The sequence below is a fragment of the Mauremys mutica genome, chromosome 9 (assembly GCF_020497125.1).
Source record: "Mauremys mutica isolate MM-2020 ecotype Southern chromosome 9, ASM2049712v1, whole genome shotgun sequence".
Lineage (NCBI taxonomy): Eukaryota > Metazoa > Chordata > Testudines > Geoemydidae > Mauremys > Mauremys mutica.
In genome coordinates, this window is record NC_059080.1 from 102,151,372 (window position 1) to 102,169,170 (window position 17,799).

General features: G+C 49.6%; 2 protein-coding genes across 2 annotated transcripts in view; one reads left to right on the forward strand and one right to left on the reverse strand.

The window, feature by feature from the left end:
• The window catches only part of OSTN (osteocrin), a 34,837-nt gene extending 32,034 nt beyond the window's left edge, over positions 1 to 2,803 (forward strand). The window contains exon 5 of the mRNA XM_045029525.1: positions 161 to 2,803. Coding sequence (XP_044885460.1) covers positions 161 to 183 — 23 coding nt within the window. The 3' untranslated portion in view covers positions 184 to 2,803. The remainder of the gene's footprint in view (positions 1 to 160) is intronic.
• Positions 2,804 to 5,218: 2,415 nt separating this feature from the next.
• Positions 5,219 to 15,607, reverse strand: UTS2B (urotensin 2B). Its single transcript, XM_045029094.1, has 5 exons — positions 15,505 to 15,607; positions 13,081 to 13,182; positions 9,298 to 9,335; positions 7,168 to 7,261; positions 5,219 to 5,268 (listed from the first exon to the last, which is right to left on the reverse strand). Exons 1-5 carry the CDS (start codon positions 15,605 to 15,607, stop codon positions 5,219 to 5,221), a joined length of 387 nt encoding a protein of 128 aa, XP_044885029.1.
• Between the last annotated feature and the right edge of the window lie 2,192 nt (positions 15,608 to 17,799).

The following is a 17,799-nucleotide window of genomic DNA, read 5'->3' on the forward strand; positions in this document are numbered from 1 at the left end:
TTTCATGCCAAAAGAAGTTAGGAATTTATAACCCCCACAACAAATCCAATACACCTAACTTTGCTTGTCTTTCATAGACCTTTTTAGAGTATCTTTGTCTGGGGCTTTGAGTTTCTGACTAGGACAATGTAACTTTCACTGCCTTTTTTTTTTTCTGCAGGTGCATCTATGCTGGATGATTGATGCTGTATTGGGAATGTCACAGAGATATGGAAGATGCTTCAGAGAGTGTCTTGTCATTGATTAATGATTCAACATTTAAGGAATTGACCTGCTGCAAAATCTATTTCACATTGTATTTTACAAACAGTAACAGATTCAATCCATCAGATCAGAACATTCTCACAGCGACGTTTTGGTCTGACAATAAAAGGGAACAGAAAATGAGTGTATATAATTTCACTGCATGACCATTTTTTTTTAACTCATAAAAGTTTCTTATCCTAGCAAGGACTATTAGAATCTTTGAAGAAAAATAAAACTTTTAGAGATGCCAACAGCACTCCAGGAAGGCAGAATTGCTTTGTAAATTTCACTCAAGAGGGTTGGTTATTTGTTTCATGTGGCTAAAAGAAAGATTTACTGGTTAAGGGGACAAATCCAGCTTTTATTCAGTCCTTATTCAGGCAAAACTTTTACTGATGTCAGCAGGAGTTTACTGAATAAAGCCTGTGTAAATACCTTAGGATTTAGCCTGATACTTGTAACAATCTTTCCCTTACCTCTCTTGTATCTATGTCATGAATCTTTTCATCTGACAGACACTGAAACTTGGTGAGGCTGTTACTTCCATTACACCTCAGAGCTGATTAGTTCCTTTCACTCCTTCTTGTACATACGTGGGATGAACTGGAGGTGCCCTCCAAGTAGGAGGTGACATGGCCACTGAGCCATCTTCATACAGCACCTGGCTTTAGCTCCCTGAAGTGTTTAGGACAAGGAGATTTCACCCCCTCTTCCTTCTCTCACCCTGCAAAACATGACCGGGGTCAGAGATGTGGCTCAATTCCAGTGTTTGGATTTGCATCCAGATCTGATTTTTCCTGAAGCTGGGGGTGTTCAGTGCTGGAATTTGGGTCCAGCCCATTACAAAGAAAGGGGAGTCAGCTGGATAGCTCAGATCAGGATCCAAACTCCAAGGGTGATTTGTACCAATCTGTCATCAGGAATAATCATATAGTGTCATCCAGGAAAGGAACTATGTCAGCATGGGACCATAGGAGGCTGGGCCATACCAGGCTCTTTCTTTTAAGTGTGACTGAAGCAAGGCAGCAAGCAGCAATGTGCCACAAAACCCAGTTTTAGGCAGGTGGGCTGTGGCCTATGTGGAGTAGTGAATTAAGCATCCACCTTCTGATCTCATGTACTACGCAGAGGAGGGAGACTGGCCACCAGTGGAAAGTTGGCTGAGTAGGGAGGAATCCGGACAACTCCCCAAGAGGAACTAATGTTTCCTGACAGTTCCTACCCTCCCTCCCCCTCCGCTCCCCGTGACTGGAACTGAAGCTGGTTGAAAACAAGGAATTTTCACAGAAATCTTTATTTTTGTCAACATTTCTAGTTTAGAAAACTTCTCGATTCTTACAAAGCTGTGGCCTCATAGGATTTCATAGCTGTAGCTTGTCACAAATCTGTACTCCAAGGCACTTTGGCCTTCACAGCCACATAGCTCTGCTGTTTGTTGTATCTGCCTTTGAATGGACTGTGGGATGGCACACACCAATTTTCTCTGTCAGATAGGAAAAGATGGGTTTGGTTGTCAGTTCTCTGCCTTTTTTTAAATATATATATATATATATATAGCTATTATCTTTTAACCACTGATTTTGTAGCATAGTCGCAAATGATCACAGCCCCAGACTGAAATCTGCAATGTTACAGAAAGAAAGAAGGGCTGTGCCTGAGACATGACGAGTCGCCTCATTCATTTACTCCCGTTTTTCTGGGGTCTGCTGAAATTTGTGTTGAATTCTGCTTATTTCTTTAAACATGCAGTCTGAGGGGGACTCTCTCCCGGTTACACACCTGGGGAGGCTCAGACTGGAGAAATCCAGAACTAATGCATTATGTTATATAAAGGTAATAATTGGAGATATACCAATCTCCTAGAACTGGAAAGGACCTTGAAAGGTCATTGAGTCCAGCCCCCTGCCTTCACTAGCAGGACCAATTTTTGCCCCAGATCCCTAAGTGGCCTTCTCAAGGATTGAATTTACAACCCTGGGTTTAGTAGGCCAATGCTCAAACCACTGAGCCATCCCCCCTAATATTTTGTTGGGATGCTAAAACTACATTACAATAAAATGTACTGCGTAACTATTGGTCAGCGTTAGCCCTTTTCTCTGTTCTAACCACAGATAAATATTGCAGTCTACAGGCATGTACAGAAATATCTCCTTCAGGACTCCTGGGTTCTCTTCCAAACTGCCACTGGATTGCTTGTTTTACTGTGGCCAAATCATGTAGCCTCTCTTTTCTCAGTTCATCCACCAATGCCTAACTTGAAAGGGTGTTCTGAGGCTTAAATTTGTTTGCAAAGCACTTTTTTAATCAATGGATGAAAAGTCCTATTTAAATACGAAGCATTAGGAGGCCTGTGAAAGCTCTGTGTTAAAACTGGATAGAAAAGAGTAAGCCTGGGCACCACTGCGGTTCTCACAGTCGAATCACGCTGGCCAAGGTTTTTGTACATAGCATGGAGGTTAGCAAACATGAGGTGATGATACTGTGACATGTACTGTGTAGCAACTTTACCTGTTTTCCTCTGTTCACAAAACCATTCGGATGGGGTGTCTGCTAATAAATGAACACAAGTGACCATCTTGTGAAAATATGTTTACATTGTCTTATGTGTGGTCCCTGAGTATCAGGATTCTCAGAGCAGCAAATCAGCTCATATTATTGCCACGGACAAAGTGTGGTTATGGTGGGGAAAAAATGGCTGTCCAAGTGGCGCCTGAGTGAGGGGGTAAAGATTTCTCTTCTCCAAGTTGCAGAGGAAAGTGCAAGAAACTTCATTTAGGGACTAACTTGCCCCGGAGGATGTTTCTACTTAACCCAAGGCTCTTGGTGGTTGGTTTATACTTTCTTACTCAGTCTCACTGTTCCTTGTGGCAGGATGCTGTCCTGGCAGCCTGACAGCAGCAAGGCATGGAGCTGCAAAGGGGACGGCAGGACCACAGCCTGTCATTCAAGAGAAGTAGGAAGCGGGACAAGCTGCCTCCTATAAACCACAGCCTCAATCTGATGACTAAGACACATGTCAAGCCCCTCGGCCTTCTCGGCCAGCTGCCATGAATGCTGGAGCCCAAGCCCCATAGCCTGCCCCATGTGAACTTGAGAGGCTGCCCTTAAAGGGTCAGCAATGAACTCGATGCAAGAATCACTGGGTGGGGTTCTCTGGCCTGTGCGATGCAGGAAATCAGAGTAGATGATCCTAACGGGTCCTTCTGGCCTTAAAAATCTAGGAATTCAGTAACATTTATCGCACCACGGTATCTCATATTGATCACTGCAGCTACCTGAGTACAGGGAAGTACTGCAGTACCTCAGATGCTGCCATGTGGGTACCCACCAACTGTGTAATAGCTACAAACATCTGATTCCCTTTGCAGACTCTATTCCTCATGCTGCTGTGGACACGGCTGGGCTGCAGAACCCAGCTGGCGTTTGCTACCCTGGCCATTAGAAAACCTGGCTCGTCACTGGTGAAACTGCACTCAGTTGATCTGAAAGCCAGTGAGAGGCATAAATATAGAGCCCTGAACAGGTCCCCAAACTATTGTGACTACACTACTCTTTTAAGAGAGCTATTGCTCTCCGGAATGGGCTGTGGGTTATTCCTGTCTCTCTGGCTTTTGTGATAGTAGAGAACAACACACGAAGGCAGGTTTACACAGAGGCACTGAGTATGTATCCATAATCTGCAGGAGAGTCCAAGTCCCAAAGAGTTAACTTTAGCAGCACAATGTACTTTGGGGGTGATCAAACTGAGCTAATGTATGCAAAGTGCTAATCTATGCCAATGGCCTACATTCGATGTGTGCCAGCTTCGGCATCATAGCAAGCTGTGTAGGTCCACTGTTCTTGAAGAGCATCCAAACTATTGGTGTAAACATGCACCTTCTGCCAGAGCCCAGGCAGCTGATGTAGGATAATAATTGGTGCTTTGGGGGGAAGTGGTGTTTTTGAAGAACGTGTACCAGGCAACCTGCAGTGAAATACTACGGCTAGACAGGCCTGGAGACACATGTCCAATTATAGCCCAAATCATTTCACTCATCCACACTGCAAAGCCAAATTCTATTCTTCTATCTCTTACTGGGAATCCAACGTTACCTCTATTGGCTTCAGCAGAGTGATCCTGGACTTACACTTGGGAATATGGCCCAGGAACTGGCTGTATTTCATTTGCAAATAACTAAAAAAAATATTTTCTTCCTTGGTTAGTTGAAGAAGTGCCCCTTTCTGATGAGTGCCCGCAGAACCCCCGGGCAGCAGTATGACATTGTGTGAATTCTATGCATGTGGGTTTAGTTAGGGGGTAGAGGGGGTAGCCGGGATGGTCGCCCGCTCCTGCCTTTAAAAGGCTTAAATCAGCCTGGGGAGAGGGCTATGGCAGGGAAGGAAAAGTGGGGCTGATTGGGGAAAGCAGCCTCAGCTGGGGGCCATGCCCCAATCAGGCCGAGGCTGGTGTAATGAGGGCCCAGCTGGCCCTTATAAGAGGGCTGGGGCCAGACGCCAGAGACAGACTCTCTCTAGCTTTGAGAGGGAGGGACCTGGCTGCAGGGAGCTGAGAGAAGGTACCTGGTGTGGAGCAGGGCTGGGGGAAGGCCAAGGGAGCTGGGGAGCTCTGGCCTGGAAACCCCCCAGGCTGCGGCCTAGTGGAAGGCCAATTAGGTAATGGGGCTTGCAGGGGGCAGCCCACAGGCAGGCAGAGGCAGCAGGTCCAATCCCCCCTTGCCTATGATGAGTGGCTTTTACACTGCAGTCTGCCGCAGTGAGCGGGGGCTAGATGGTGACCGGCAGTAGCCCACAACTGAGGCAAGGTGGGGATAGAGGGTTGGGGGTTCCCCTGGGTGGGGAACCCCTGAGACTGTGGGGGTATTGCCAGGGGGCAGCATCCCAAAGACAAGAGGCACCTGGTCCTGGGAGGAACATGGGGGGCCAGCAGCAGTGGGACACCGGCCTGCAGAGGGCGCTCCGGAGGCTGGAGACGCTAATTCGCAGAGACGACCAGCAGGAGGCGCCACAGCAGTGAGTCACGCACTGTCAGAGAGGGTGAAGCACGGGAGAAGTCCACCCTTGGGAGTCAGAACCCTAGGTAGGCTGGAACTCAAAGAGGTTGGACCAGTGGCTTAGCACAAGTGCACTTCCGTGTTGGAGATGAAGCCCTGATTCCCAAAACTGGTCAAAGGAAGCAGCTGCTACTTTTGTCACTGTTGAATACTAGGCTAGATAAACCTTTGGTCTATTCCATTGTGGCTATTTCTATGCTGTGCGAGTCTGGAAGGAAGAACAGACCCGGCCCTTGCTAATGAAGGAGACAGAAAACATCAGGGGACTCTGAAATATAAATCAGCATTTTACCTTTATTTGACTTATATCCTAAAGGAGCCGGTATTCTGGCCCTTTTCTCCTCTGAAGTAAAGACTGGCGGATACACGCTGTGCACACCGACAGGACACAAATAGCGACAACACTGCAAAGCTGTGGCAGCAAGCCAGCCAAATCCCCACAATGCACTCAGCCCGCTATTATTCACCTTGTCAGTTAAAGGGCAAACACATCCCCTCCCGGCTCCCGGCCTGCCCCCACCACAGGAGATGGGTGGTGCCGTTGTCCTGGGCCCAGGTTTAGAAGGGGAATGGGACCACGGACACCACAATGAATAGCAGCTGCAAAGAGTGGTGCCTACAGGGCATTCCCCTCCCACACTCAGGGGGACTAGGCGAGGGGGAGGCACTAGGAGGACCAGGAGAAAAGAGGAGGCGAGGAAAAGTTGAGGGTTAAGACCAAACCAGTGATAGACTGAAAGGAGACAGGGCAGGCAGATGCTATAACAAATGGAGGGGGAGGGAAGTATGAGGGAAGAAGGGGTGAAACGTGGGCATTTCCCGGTCTTGTCCGAATTCCCGTCGATCCTGGCTGCAGCCCTGCCTAGCTCCTCGCTGGGAAAAGCACCCAAGGGAGCAGCACGATGAAGGTACAGAAGATACGTTAACACAGGGACACCACAGCGAGGCGATTCGGGGCCGTCCTTCTCTCTCTCTTCCAGTCCCAGCGGGGCTTCACACGCAATATTTCCAAAAGCAGGCTAGGGAGGGCCAGGAGAGAAAGCGAGATGTTAGGTGCCAGCTCATGTAAAACTCGACTGGCAGTAGGCAGCAGTCCTGCATTCTTGGCAGGGAGAATGGACGGGATGACATCTTAGATCTTGGCCACCTCTAATTCACTGTATTCTTGGTTAATTTCCATGTCCTTCCTCACTGTCTCTCAGCCACACAAACAATTGCTCCTTGTTTTGCCCATACGCAAGAGAGCAGTGACCTCGACAAAGGGGACACGTTTTCACGTTCAGCTTGTGTAATGTGGGCGGACTCATGCAGACAAAGGGGTTTCTGCAGAACGGAGAGCCAAGATGTACCAAATTACCCCATACCCCCTCTGGAATGAAAAGGGACGACTCCTGCAAGGCTGCTTGAAGTTTCCAAATGGATTTTAGAAGCACTTAAAGGATCCCTGCAGTGGTTCCAGTTGCTAAAATTCCCTTACACACGAGGACCTTTAACAGAGCTATTCCTTACAGCCTGGGGTCCCCTGTTCCTTTATGAACCAACAAGCTCTTAAAAGCTTCTGATTTCCCACCAAAAGGGACCAAAATAGGACCATTTTGGGATGCTGCCAAAGCCCCTTAGAGTATCAGAAGCAAATGGCAATGTGGACAGAAAGCAGCCAGTCAGCTCAGGCTAGAGGGAGATCCTGCTGCTAGTGCAGTCAACGAGGCTGATTAACTAGCAGACAACGGCTGGTCACAATGGATGGCTGAGCTCTGCTGACCTTGGGGTTCTCAGCAGATCTGCTATAGCCCGTAGAGAGCGCGCCCTAAAGGGGCAGGCGGGCTGCAGGCAGCTCGATCCCAGAGGCTGCTCTAAAACCAAAACCCACCGCGTTTGTCAGGGTGTGATGGCAGCAGGCCCGCCTCGGCATAGGCCTCCTCAGAGCCTTCCCCAGCCACAAGCTGCTCCTTTAACTTCTCCAGCTGTTTGGAACAAGCACAAGGTTAGATTAACCTCTCCTGACCCACCCCCAGCCTTCTTCCGCAAGCCACCCCCCCACCTGTCACTGCATAGAGTGCCACGGCCTTATTCCTCTTGCCACTGTGGCTTTGGTGTCCTCCTCTCACTTTCCATGCTCGTTTCCCGTTCACTTTCCCTTCTGGCAGCAGTGAACCTGTAGCACTGGTTTCTCTGCGACAGGGCTTCCATGTTAACGGCCATTGTTTCCCGCTTCTAGAGGCGAGGGCCATCTGCAGCAAGGAGATTCTGTGCTTCTGCTCTGCCAACGTAGCTCCCAGGAAACCAGATCCTAATATCCCAGATCTCTGGGGAAGGTCCCATTGGAATCAGGGCACTGTGCTGGGGCCCATCTCGATCCCAGCTGCAGCTAGGTGTGATATAGTGACACATTGCAAAAGCCGGTTGGACTGAGAGTCAGGAGACCTGGGTTCTAGTCCCAGCTCTCCCATGACCTGCCATGTGATCATGGGTGAGTCACTTCCACTCCCCGGGCCTCAGTTTCCCCTCACACGCTTTCTATCCTGTTGTGGGCTGGCTGGCCCTTTGAGGCAAGCTGGGCTCAGGCTTTCCCATGACTTAGCAGCTATCCCTAAGCCTCACCAATGAACTTGCAACATAAGGGTGGCTCTGTGACCACAGCTGGTTGCAATGGGCTTAATTAGCTGTAGAGGTGAAGCCAGGAGATGGCTAGTTAAATAAAGCTGGGAACTCAGCAGAGGGAGGAACAAGCAGGAGAGCCTGAGGAAATCAGGCTGAGTTTCCCCATGGAGCAGGGTAGGTTCCTGTGGGGGGATCCCTGAGATGTGGCCTCAAAGGAGCAGGGAGACCCTCAGGGGTTAACATGCTGGCATGCCTGGTGAAGGGAAGCAGCGGGACAGTCCTGCTGGGCAAGAAGCAAGAGAAGAGAAGCTCTGCAGGGGTCAGGAGCTGCAGAGAACTTCCGTGGCTCCCGAGAGGGCCGGAAGAGCTGCTAGTCCGGGCATTTGATTTGGACTTGAAGTTGGATGGATCTTTTGTTACCCTGGAAGGGGAGTGAACTGTCATGTGACCTGGCCGGAGGGCCGAGCCACAGAAAACAGAGAGGGAGAGAGGAGAAGACCCCGGCTGGGACTAGCCATCGCAGCCACGGGACCGGCCACCGAGGGGTAAGAGACCAAGTTCCCTGCACTGCTATGTCCCTAGAGGTGAGGGCACACGCACACACCGGCCTTGTCTGCTTAGACCCTCCGCTCTCTGGTGCAGGGACTGTCCCCATGGGGTGGTGGATCCCCAGCAAAATGGAGACATGCTCCTGGAGTCGGCCTCTAAGTGCTACTGTGACACAAACCAGCATAATAAAGGACCTGGGGAAATTCAGACTGGGAGTAGGACTCTGTGCTGTGGTCCTGTCTCTAATCTGAACCAGTTCCCCCCCCATAGCTCCTTGGTGTGACCCAGTGATGGGATTAAACACGACAAAGCAGCAACACCTGCCTCTGTACCTAGCCCCTTCTGCCTCTTCCCGGGGAAGGGTTTCCCTCTTACGGGAACTTTTTTCCCCAGCGTGCCTTTCCGGATGCTGGCCCTGTAAATATGGCAGAGACAGGTCACTGCTGCAACCTAACCAATGTTATTTCCTATCTTGCTCCCAGTGCAAAGCTGATGGTGGATTCTCCATCACTGGCCACTTTTCTATCACGACTGGATGTTTTTCTAAAATATCTGCTCTAGGAGTTACTTGGGGGAAGTCCTTGGGCCTGTGCTATGCAAGCGGATCACAAGGGTCCCTTCTGGCTTGGCAGTCTATGAATGTATTCCTTCCAGCTGATGAGCATTTTAACCCCCTGCTGTGCTTTCCTCTTCCTCTTCCCGAGGAGACGGCCCGTTCTCACACTGGGGCACTGAAATTGATGAAAAACAGGCCGGGGATCGCAACGAACCCACTCGTTCAGTCTGGGTATTATTGACCCACTACTGGCTTTTGTCTGATTCACTCTGCATCAATGCATGCGCCCCTCACCTGTTCAAGTTCTTCAAATTTCTTTGCCAGCTCCAAGTCTGGAAGAAAGAACACAGGTAGTGTAAATATTGGTACTGCTTCCTGAAACCCCCAGGAGAAGGAATGTCCTCATTCACCCTTTATAAGTGCAAGGCCTCTTTACCATTGAATTCCTACTTAGCCCTGAAAATATGGGTTAGTTGAAAACCCAGCAGAAGAGCTGGCATTTCCTACAAGTTCTATAGGACTTTCCCTTAATGCTAAATATTAAAGGGGACAGGTTGTCATGTTTGTTTTGTAACTTATACAACATACCTGATGGGTACAAATATAACAGCTAAAATAAGGGCATGTACTGGCCAATGCCAACTCAGCAGCTCCCCATCACCTTGGTTGGGCAAAAGCCAGAACAAATGGGCCTAGTCCCATGCCCTGAAGGCCAGTAACTCAGGCTTTGTCAGGCTAAAGCAACAGGGGAATTATGTATCTATGATTAAGTGACAGAGCAGGAGAGAACCAATGCAGTCGCCATTACGGTTATGCTGGAGAGTTGGTGGCTCCCAGCAGGCGTGCCTTTGACTATTGGCAATCACAGACCTTGGTGTGGCAGATCCACGTCTAACCACCCTTCACTCAGGATCAGTGTAAGTGTGAGGGGGTGTCCACCCCCCCCCCAGGACTGGAAGGAGTTAAGGTGCCCAGGTAGGTCTGTTAACTCCATAGGCTGCACCTGGCGGGAGAGCCAGGGAGCAGGGAGCTGATTGCAGGCAGGTTCAGCTGGGCAGGAACAGGTGGGGCCTATCAAGCCAGGAAGCTGGCAATAGACAAGGGCTGCTGCTGGGAAAGGCTCAGTCACTCCCTGGGAAGAGGGAGGAGCGTTTGAGGAAGGAGGGGAACCAGGAGTTGTTGGACGCAGTCCAGGAAAGGAGCAGTGAGGGCTGGGAGAGCAAAGCCCAGGATTACTGGACTGGAGTCCAGAGCAGTGGGTGAGCCCCGGTTCCCCTACCAGCCACCCGGGTGTGGCATAGACCAGGCGAGGGGCACTGAATGGGAAGACTGCCTGGGTCACTGTGGGAGGGGCAGAGAACAGACGGGGGCACGCTGAGTGCCCCGGCCGGAGGGCTGAGTCACAAAGAGGATGCTGCAGTGCCTGGTGTGATGGCATGTGACCCCGGAAGGGTCGTCGACCTTGAGAGCTAATCCCCAGAGTGACCAGGAGGAGGTGCCAGACAAGCCGTGAGTGATGCGCCCCGGGACAGTAAGACGCAATTAAGTGCCTTGATGCAGCAACATAGCTAACACGATAGAAAACACTGCCCAAGGGGTGAGGCTACGTGCAAGGCCAGGCAGAAGCTGAACTATGTGGGCAGAGGTGGTTTCCGGGGTATTCAGTGCAAACCCGGCAGCTGTGTGGGGCCCGTCTACAGAGCCTTTGCCAGTACAGCTACGCCAGCAAAGCCTGCTACAGGAGACGCAGCTTGTGCCAGTGAAAGGAGTTCTGCAGGCCTAGCTCTCCCACCTTCCCAAATGACATTAGATATGCTGCCAAAATCACTCTTCTCTTGGTACAGCTGCATCTACACTGAGGGGTTTTCCCCACTCCTTGATGACCTGGCGATGTCAACAGAACTGCGAGAAGCAGAAAAGTGGCCAGAAAGCCAGGAGCCACCCAGAGAAGCGCTGGTAACATGGCCTTGAGAGGAAGCCAAGAGACAGAGCTTCTTTTGGGCAGAGTGCTGGCTGGAAAGATGCATGGACCCGTGAGCCTGGAAACTATCTGCTGCTGTTTGTTCTTGCTGCATTCGGGGAAACAGGCCTTTCTACAGTCTTTGTAAATAAACAGGATTGCACCAAAGAAACACCTGTCTCCACCATCAATTTCTCCCCCAGTGGAGACAACCTGCAAGACTCCGAATATTGGCTAACTGCTTGGGCCAAAAGGGGCACCAGTATGCATAAAGCCAATACAGTATCTCAGTCTTGATTTAAAAGACAGCATGGTCCAGTGGACAGGCTGGGAAGCAAGAGAGCTGGCTTCTGTTCCTGGCTCTGCCTCCTGTGGCACCTTGGACAAATCCCTTCAAGGTTCTGTGACCCGCTTTTCACAGCAGCAAAACAGAGATTGCAAAAGCACTTGAGATCTAGGGATGAAAACTGCTACCTAAGTGCTTGCAGTTGTTACTGCAGACACATCCACTTCTTGCAGCATTTCTGGCGTCTGCTTTGGCTACAGTCCCGCAAGCCAGTGGGCTGGCCAAGGGCTGCGGCATCCCGAAAATGAACAGCAGCTCACACTGGAACAGAGGGGAGACTAAAAAAGGCTAATTTACTGACGACACTTTGCCTTGGTGTAAACCCTCTGCCTATGCTTCCCTTGGAGATTAATTGTTAGCAGTTTCCCGGCATAAAATGAAGCCTGCCTCTAAGAGTAATAACTAACCCATAAGCCTGTTCTTTCTTGAATGCGTCCTATTTGTAAGCTGAATTCCTTCGTTAGCAGAAGAACTTGACTGATTTGCTTTGCAGGATTATCCAGCCATTCAGAACTACGGCTGCCTCACTGAGTTTAGCAGAGGGAAGGGTGGAGACCGTTGCAGTCCTTGGGGCATTTTGTCACTGCTTGTCCCTGTGCTCTCCTGTTTCCATCAGAATTGTCACTGTGAAGAGGACAACACAGTCCTGCTCTGAAGACCTACACTGCCAGTGAGAACCCTCCATTGACTTCAATGGGCTTTGGGCTGGGCCTTCAGTGAGCAAATGTTATCTCATGGATTTGAATGACGCTCCCTCCTTTTGTGCCAGGAGAAGTCTCACGATACCCTGCCACGTTCTGGGGCTGGGATCCTGCTGAAATCGACAGGAAGGCCTGGAGCCCTTAGAATTACACTGTCTGGTTTTTGGTCACGTCCGATCTCGCGGCTGGGATAACCTCCCACGTGATAGCACAGTGCCTCCAGCCCCCACCAAAGCAGAGCTGCAAAGGGATGGAGCAGCAAGAAAAATCCCATTGACTGAACTTTTCCCAACTTTAACAATGTCAGGTTCTGATGGGCGTTCCCCCTGGTTCTTAGCTCATCCAGAGAACCCGGCTGAGCCCGATCACCTCTTTGCTCTCTGTAAAGGGTATAAATGATGATCAGCTATTTGTACGCGCTCCTGTTGAAGACATTGCATAAGTTTTAACGTTCCAGCCAGACCCTGAGCTGCCTCTGAGGGCCCCTAGCTGCAGCGTGTGTGTGTGTGTGTGTGTGTGTGTGTGTGTGTGTGTGTGTGTGTGTGTGTGTGTGTGTGTGTGTGTGTGTGTGGCTTCCCTCCCCCCGACCCTGGGCTTGCGCTGAGCTGGACCCGTCGGCTGGCACAGTATAGAACTCTTTCCAGCAGCCAGGGATTACTGGGGTGCAGGGAGGCTTCCGTCAGTCTTCCTTGTCACTAGCCATGCCACTTGTGTCTGCTACGGGGATGTGGGGACTGGAGAAACTTCTATGATAATTCAATGCCACCTGCGAATTCCCCTGTGCTGCGGGAGCCTCCGGGGGCCAGCTAAGATGGCTTTAGGTCAGACTTGCAATGGAAAAGCAGCATCAAGTAACCCCAGTGTACCAGACGGTCTGATCCACTGGGTGTAGGTCCCAATCCTACAAGGTGCTGAGCGGTCTCCATTCCCATAGCAATCCGTGGTAATTCGGGGGCTCAGCCCTTAAGCATCAGGCCCTTAGTATTCAAATATACAAAGCTGCCTCCAGGGATCTGGGATGGGAAGCTGGAGCCGGGATTGATGAGTGTGTCACGCGCCCCTTCACTTACTGCTATTCGCTGGTTGCCTCCAGCCGAGGTTTTTGTTAAGCAGCAGCGTCAGCAGGACATCTTGGTGATTGGTGTCTCCTCTCTCCGGAAACCCTTGGTTTTCTGCAGCACATAAAATACCTCTCTCAGGCTGTGATGCCAGGATGAATGGGTTTCCCGGCACAAGAACGGAGGAGGGAAATATCTCACTGCCGCATAATGGGAGGTTGGGAGGGATGGGGGGCTGGGAGAGGGAGATGTACTGGGGGGGTCTCCCATGGGTGGGTGGGGTTGCAATCCTCACCCTCAGCCCTAGCAGAGCTGCTTTGTGGCTGCTCCTGCTTATAACAGGGTCCTGGTCAACGTGGCCCCTCCCTGTTACGCAGGGGGGAGTCAGACAGTTGCAGTGCCTAGTCCATCATCCATCCACTGGGGACTCCCTCTCCACCCCTGCCCTGCCCCAGCTGCTCCCACAGAATCGCACTGGAGCTGGGGAGGAGCTGGGAGTCCGTGCAGCCGGTCTCCCCGAGACCAATCCCTGGTGCACACGTACTGGAGTTCCCACCAGCCTAGAGGTAAGCGCCCCCACCTCTGGGCTCACTCCCCTGCTGTGCTTGAGATAAACCCGGCACAGGTGATAAAAAGCCTTTGTGTTCACCCTGGCTAGAGCCAGCCAGGGGGCAGGCTGGCCTCAGAGCTACTCTAAGTCACGCCTGTCCACCCATGGGGCCACGGACTGGTCCAGCGCCAGGCAGGGCCACCCTCTATGGATGTCCAAGACATACCTTCATTTCCCTGGGAAAGCCCCCTGTGCTGACTCTAGGCCACCCGGGGATTCCCTGTGCACAAGGGGAATCCTCCCAGAACCTGTTAAATCAACTGTCTGCTGCCAGAAGGGGACAGGGCCCTCGGTGAAACCCCCAGACAGAGCGTTCTCTGTATCGGTCCCTTAGGCAGAGTGGGGAGTCACTGCTCCCTGGAAAGATCGCTCCTCAAACCCCATGGATCCACCAGTATCTGATCACCAGACGGTCACCATAGCCCAGGGCCATATGCACCGAGACTCTGTAGCGCTGCAGAGACCAGGAGTTCCGAGCTCAGCCCAGCCGGTCTCTTATATAGCCTGAAGTGAGGGGTAGGGCACACAGTCAGCGTTCACTTTTGTGAGGCAAGCAGGGGGGGGAAATGCATGAGAGTGCCCAGGCTCCCATCCCATTTCAGATCCCAAAGCTCCTGTAGAGACCATAGACAGGCAAGAATGGTGCCCGAGGAACAGTATTCTTCTCTTCCTGATCCTCCAGGCTTCCGTTCCCTCCACACATGGAGGTGAGGGGCAATCATTTCACCCAAGTGGCTTCACCTTTATCTAACCCTGATGGGTTTAAAGCAAAACATACACACACAGGGGGCAACACGCTGTTATTATTATGGCTGATCTCATGGAATGTAGTGGAGGCTTAGGGGGTGTGGGACATCTATTTAGACACAGCGGCATAAATCTGGGGGAGCTGGGGAGCTGAGGCGCTGTGCCTACTCTGATGATCATAAATGCTGGCCAAATTCATCCCTGGCGTGGTACCTGGACTGGTGTCACTGGGCCTGATCCTGATCTCAGTTACAAGCCAGAATTAACGCCCCAGAATTTAGCGGCATCACAAGAGGGATGCGTTTAATCATGGTGAGTTTAAAGATGATTTGGGTTATGATGGTTTTGAAATGGTGGTGGTTAGGCATGTAGGAGTTTGCTTTAGAAAAAAAATATAAATGCACAATCAAAAGAAAAGGCATTATTATTAAACCAACCAGGCAATATTATTAAACCGACCAGGCAACAGAGGAGGAAAAATCAATTTAAAAGCAATGTTATTTTCCAGCTTATGTTGGGCTGCTCCTGTTTCCCGCTCAAAGGCTCTGTAACAAAGATTAATGACACCATTTCCCTGCAGAATAAGTGCGAGCCAAGACGCACTCAAGTTACTTAAAGAAGAACGTGTAAAAAAGAAGCCTCCTTGGATAAAATGTCTAGTACTGACACCTAGGAGCTGTCAGATCTCGTACGCTCTGTGCCAGGACCATCACTGGATAATACCAGGGCATTTTTTTTCCTAAGAGACTTTCTTTATGAATAGCAAGAGAGATTCTCATGAGACACATTCCTTCTGATGTGACACAGTCACTGTTAAATGTGATGTATTATACAACCAGAAATGGACATAGGGATGGTTGTAGGTCACACTAATATAATGAGGCTTCTCAGTAGCTCAATGGTTGGTCAAATGTTTAGTATAGTGAGGTAGTAATCGGTAACCTTATTTTCTTCCCATGTGAAAATCAGTGCTGTAGGGTTGGGCCAAGCAGAAAGGAAATCCCCCAACCAACCAACCAACCAACCAACCAGCAGAGAGAAGTACCTACCTGTGTCATCTAGGCTGAGTTTCAGCTTACCTTGTAGTGCAAGAGGTTTTCCATGTGCAGACGGTATCAACAGCATTATAGAGAAAACAGTTAGGAGCCCAAGGCAGAGCTGGATCGAACAGATTTTGTCCATGTTCCCGCCACCCAAAAGAACTCTTCCTTCACGCTCGATGGAGGACTTCAGTGTAACCCGGCTCCAGAAGAGCTCACTTTTAAAAGCCAGCGAATGTGCAATGATTACAAATGGTCTTTGGAGGAGGGGGAGAAAAAAAAACTTCTGAAATATAATTCAACCTGTCAATATGATTCACTCCTTGGATAATGGACAGATCAACCCAGGAACAGACGTCATAAGGAACCCGGTCAATATGTCTCTTATCTGACCAATCCCATGAATGTTCCCGCTCTCACACACACACGCGCGCATCCATATACAGGTTCTGCGGCTCTATTATAGAAATGTATTCCGTGAGCTGGCTCACAGGGAGCTTTGCAATTTATTATTGCACTCTCCAGCGCTTGTGCTAATTAACCTGAGATGTAGAAAGTGCCAGAATGGTGGAGGGGAAGACAGGGCTGTTCATTTACTTTAACTGATTGCTGGCACTTGAGCATTGGTTTTATCATCAACAGGCAAAATGCTGCATTTGATTTCAGGGTAGAGTATGGGCTGGGGGTTAAATTTGACATCAGATACGAAAGTCATCAAAAGCCCATGTTTTATTAAGATAAAATGTGGTAAGATGCACTGTAAAACCTTTTGGTGTTTGTTTTAGGGGTCTGGCTTCATCTTTTTAGCTTGTATTTATTGCCTTCCCATCTATCTCAGTGATCTGTTGGGAATTTTCAATTACAACTTTATGATACCAAGAGAGATGCTGCAATAACAAGCGTCCTGGTAAACTCTGTTCTCAGCTCCTGTTACTTTCTGTGAGTGACACTGCAAAGATGAGCTGCAGAACTGAGTCACTCACAGCCTGCACTAGCAACAAGCTGAACTGTACGCACAGTGCCACTGACTCACCTGATATTCTTGGCTGCCGCAACGCTGTCCCAAATTGCCCATCTCACTCCGCCTGGTGCTACCTGCTTTTAGCATTAGCTGGAAGGCAATATTGACTTGGAGTTGGGATTTCTGGGGTTTGTTTTCCAGCTCTGCCAATGACTTGTGGTGTGACCTTGAACAAGTCACTTTTGATGCCCCAGCTTACCCAGCTATACAACGGGGACTAAATAAATTAATGCTGGTGAAGCCCTTTGAGATCTTTGGGTGAACAGTGCTTTTTAAGTGCAGAAAATGACAGCGATTGCTCATGAAAATGAGAGACAATAGGCCTGATCCCATAAGATGCTCTTCTGCAAGGTGCCATTGGGCCTCAGCTCCCACTGAAGTCAATGGAAGTTGTATTGACATTGTTCAATGCAACCTTGCAGAACTGGGACAATAGCCCACGAAGGCCGTGAAGTGTAGTGCCCATTTCCCTCTTGATCTTGATTTGCTGCATCCCTGCTCGCTAAACCACTGCCCAGGCTAACCTGAGCAGACATGGGCAATCGTGCTGGATTGCACTGAAGTGCTGTGACGGGAAGGGCACGATGATAGCTGGGAAGACGGCATATTTATTTTCAGCTGTGTCCTATCCCGATGCAATCAGCCTTCTAGGGCACGTGCAAACCATTATCCTCTAGCCAAATGAGGTGCAACATGACACTCTGGCTTTGGCGGTACTATAAAGCAAGAGGAGAAATCAATCTGTCTTTTGGGGTGCTGACAGAAGGTAGTGGTGACTAGGCTGATTTCCAAGCCCAGAGAAGCTGAAAGTTATCCTGCAACTCAATAATGTTATGAGTGTGTTTAGCATCTAATTAACTGGACACCTGGAGATCTAGAATTCAAACAAGGACAATACCAACTACAGCTGGTTGAATTTCTTTCTTTCTTTCTTTCTGTCAAAAAATAATTTAAATGAAAATGACATTTGGTCAAAATGGAGATATTTCATGTTTGATGAAATTTTCTGAGTTTGTTTCAATGAAAATTACCAAAAGCTGAAAAAATGTAGGTTTTCAATTTGGTGTTTTCAATAACAAAGAAAAACAAACAGCACAAACCTGAAAAATTCCTGCAAGAAAGTTTTTCAAAACGTTTCAAAACTTCCTGCAAAATGTTGGTATTTTCCCACTAGCTCTAAATCAGATCTTTCAGAGACCGAACAAACCAGGACTTTCTCCGTCATCAGAAGTTAGTGCATCAGCTAACTGTAATATCTATCCCCTCAGTGCCTCTGAAACTATTATTCCTTTCAGACACAAGAACTCCCACAC

What these genes read in the sequence shown, in the direction of transcription:
- UTS2B (XM_045029094.1), bottom strand. Translation starts at nt 15,607, where the DNA reads ATGGACAAAATCTGTTCGATCCAGCTCTGCCTTGGGCTCCTAACTGTT. An exon ending in GAGGCAACCAGCGAATAGCA is followed by an intron (nt 9,336 to 13,080) that starts GTAAGTGAAGGG and finishes TCTTTCTTCCAG; the next exon opens with ACTTGGAGCTGGCAAAGAAA. An exon ending in AATTTGAAGAACTTGAACAG is followed by an intron (nt 7,262 to 9,297) that starts GTGAGGGGCGCA and finishes TGTTCCAAACAG; the next exon opens with CTGGAGAAGTTAAAGGAGCA.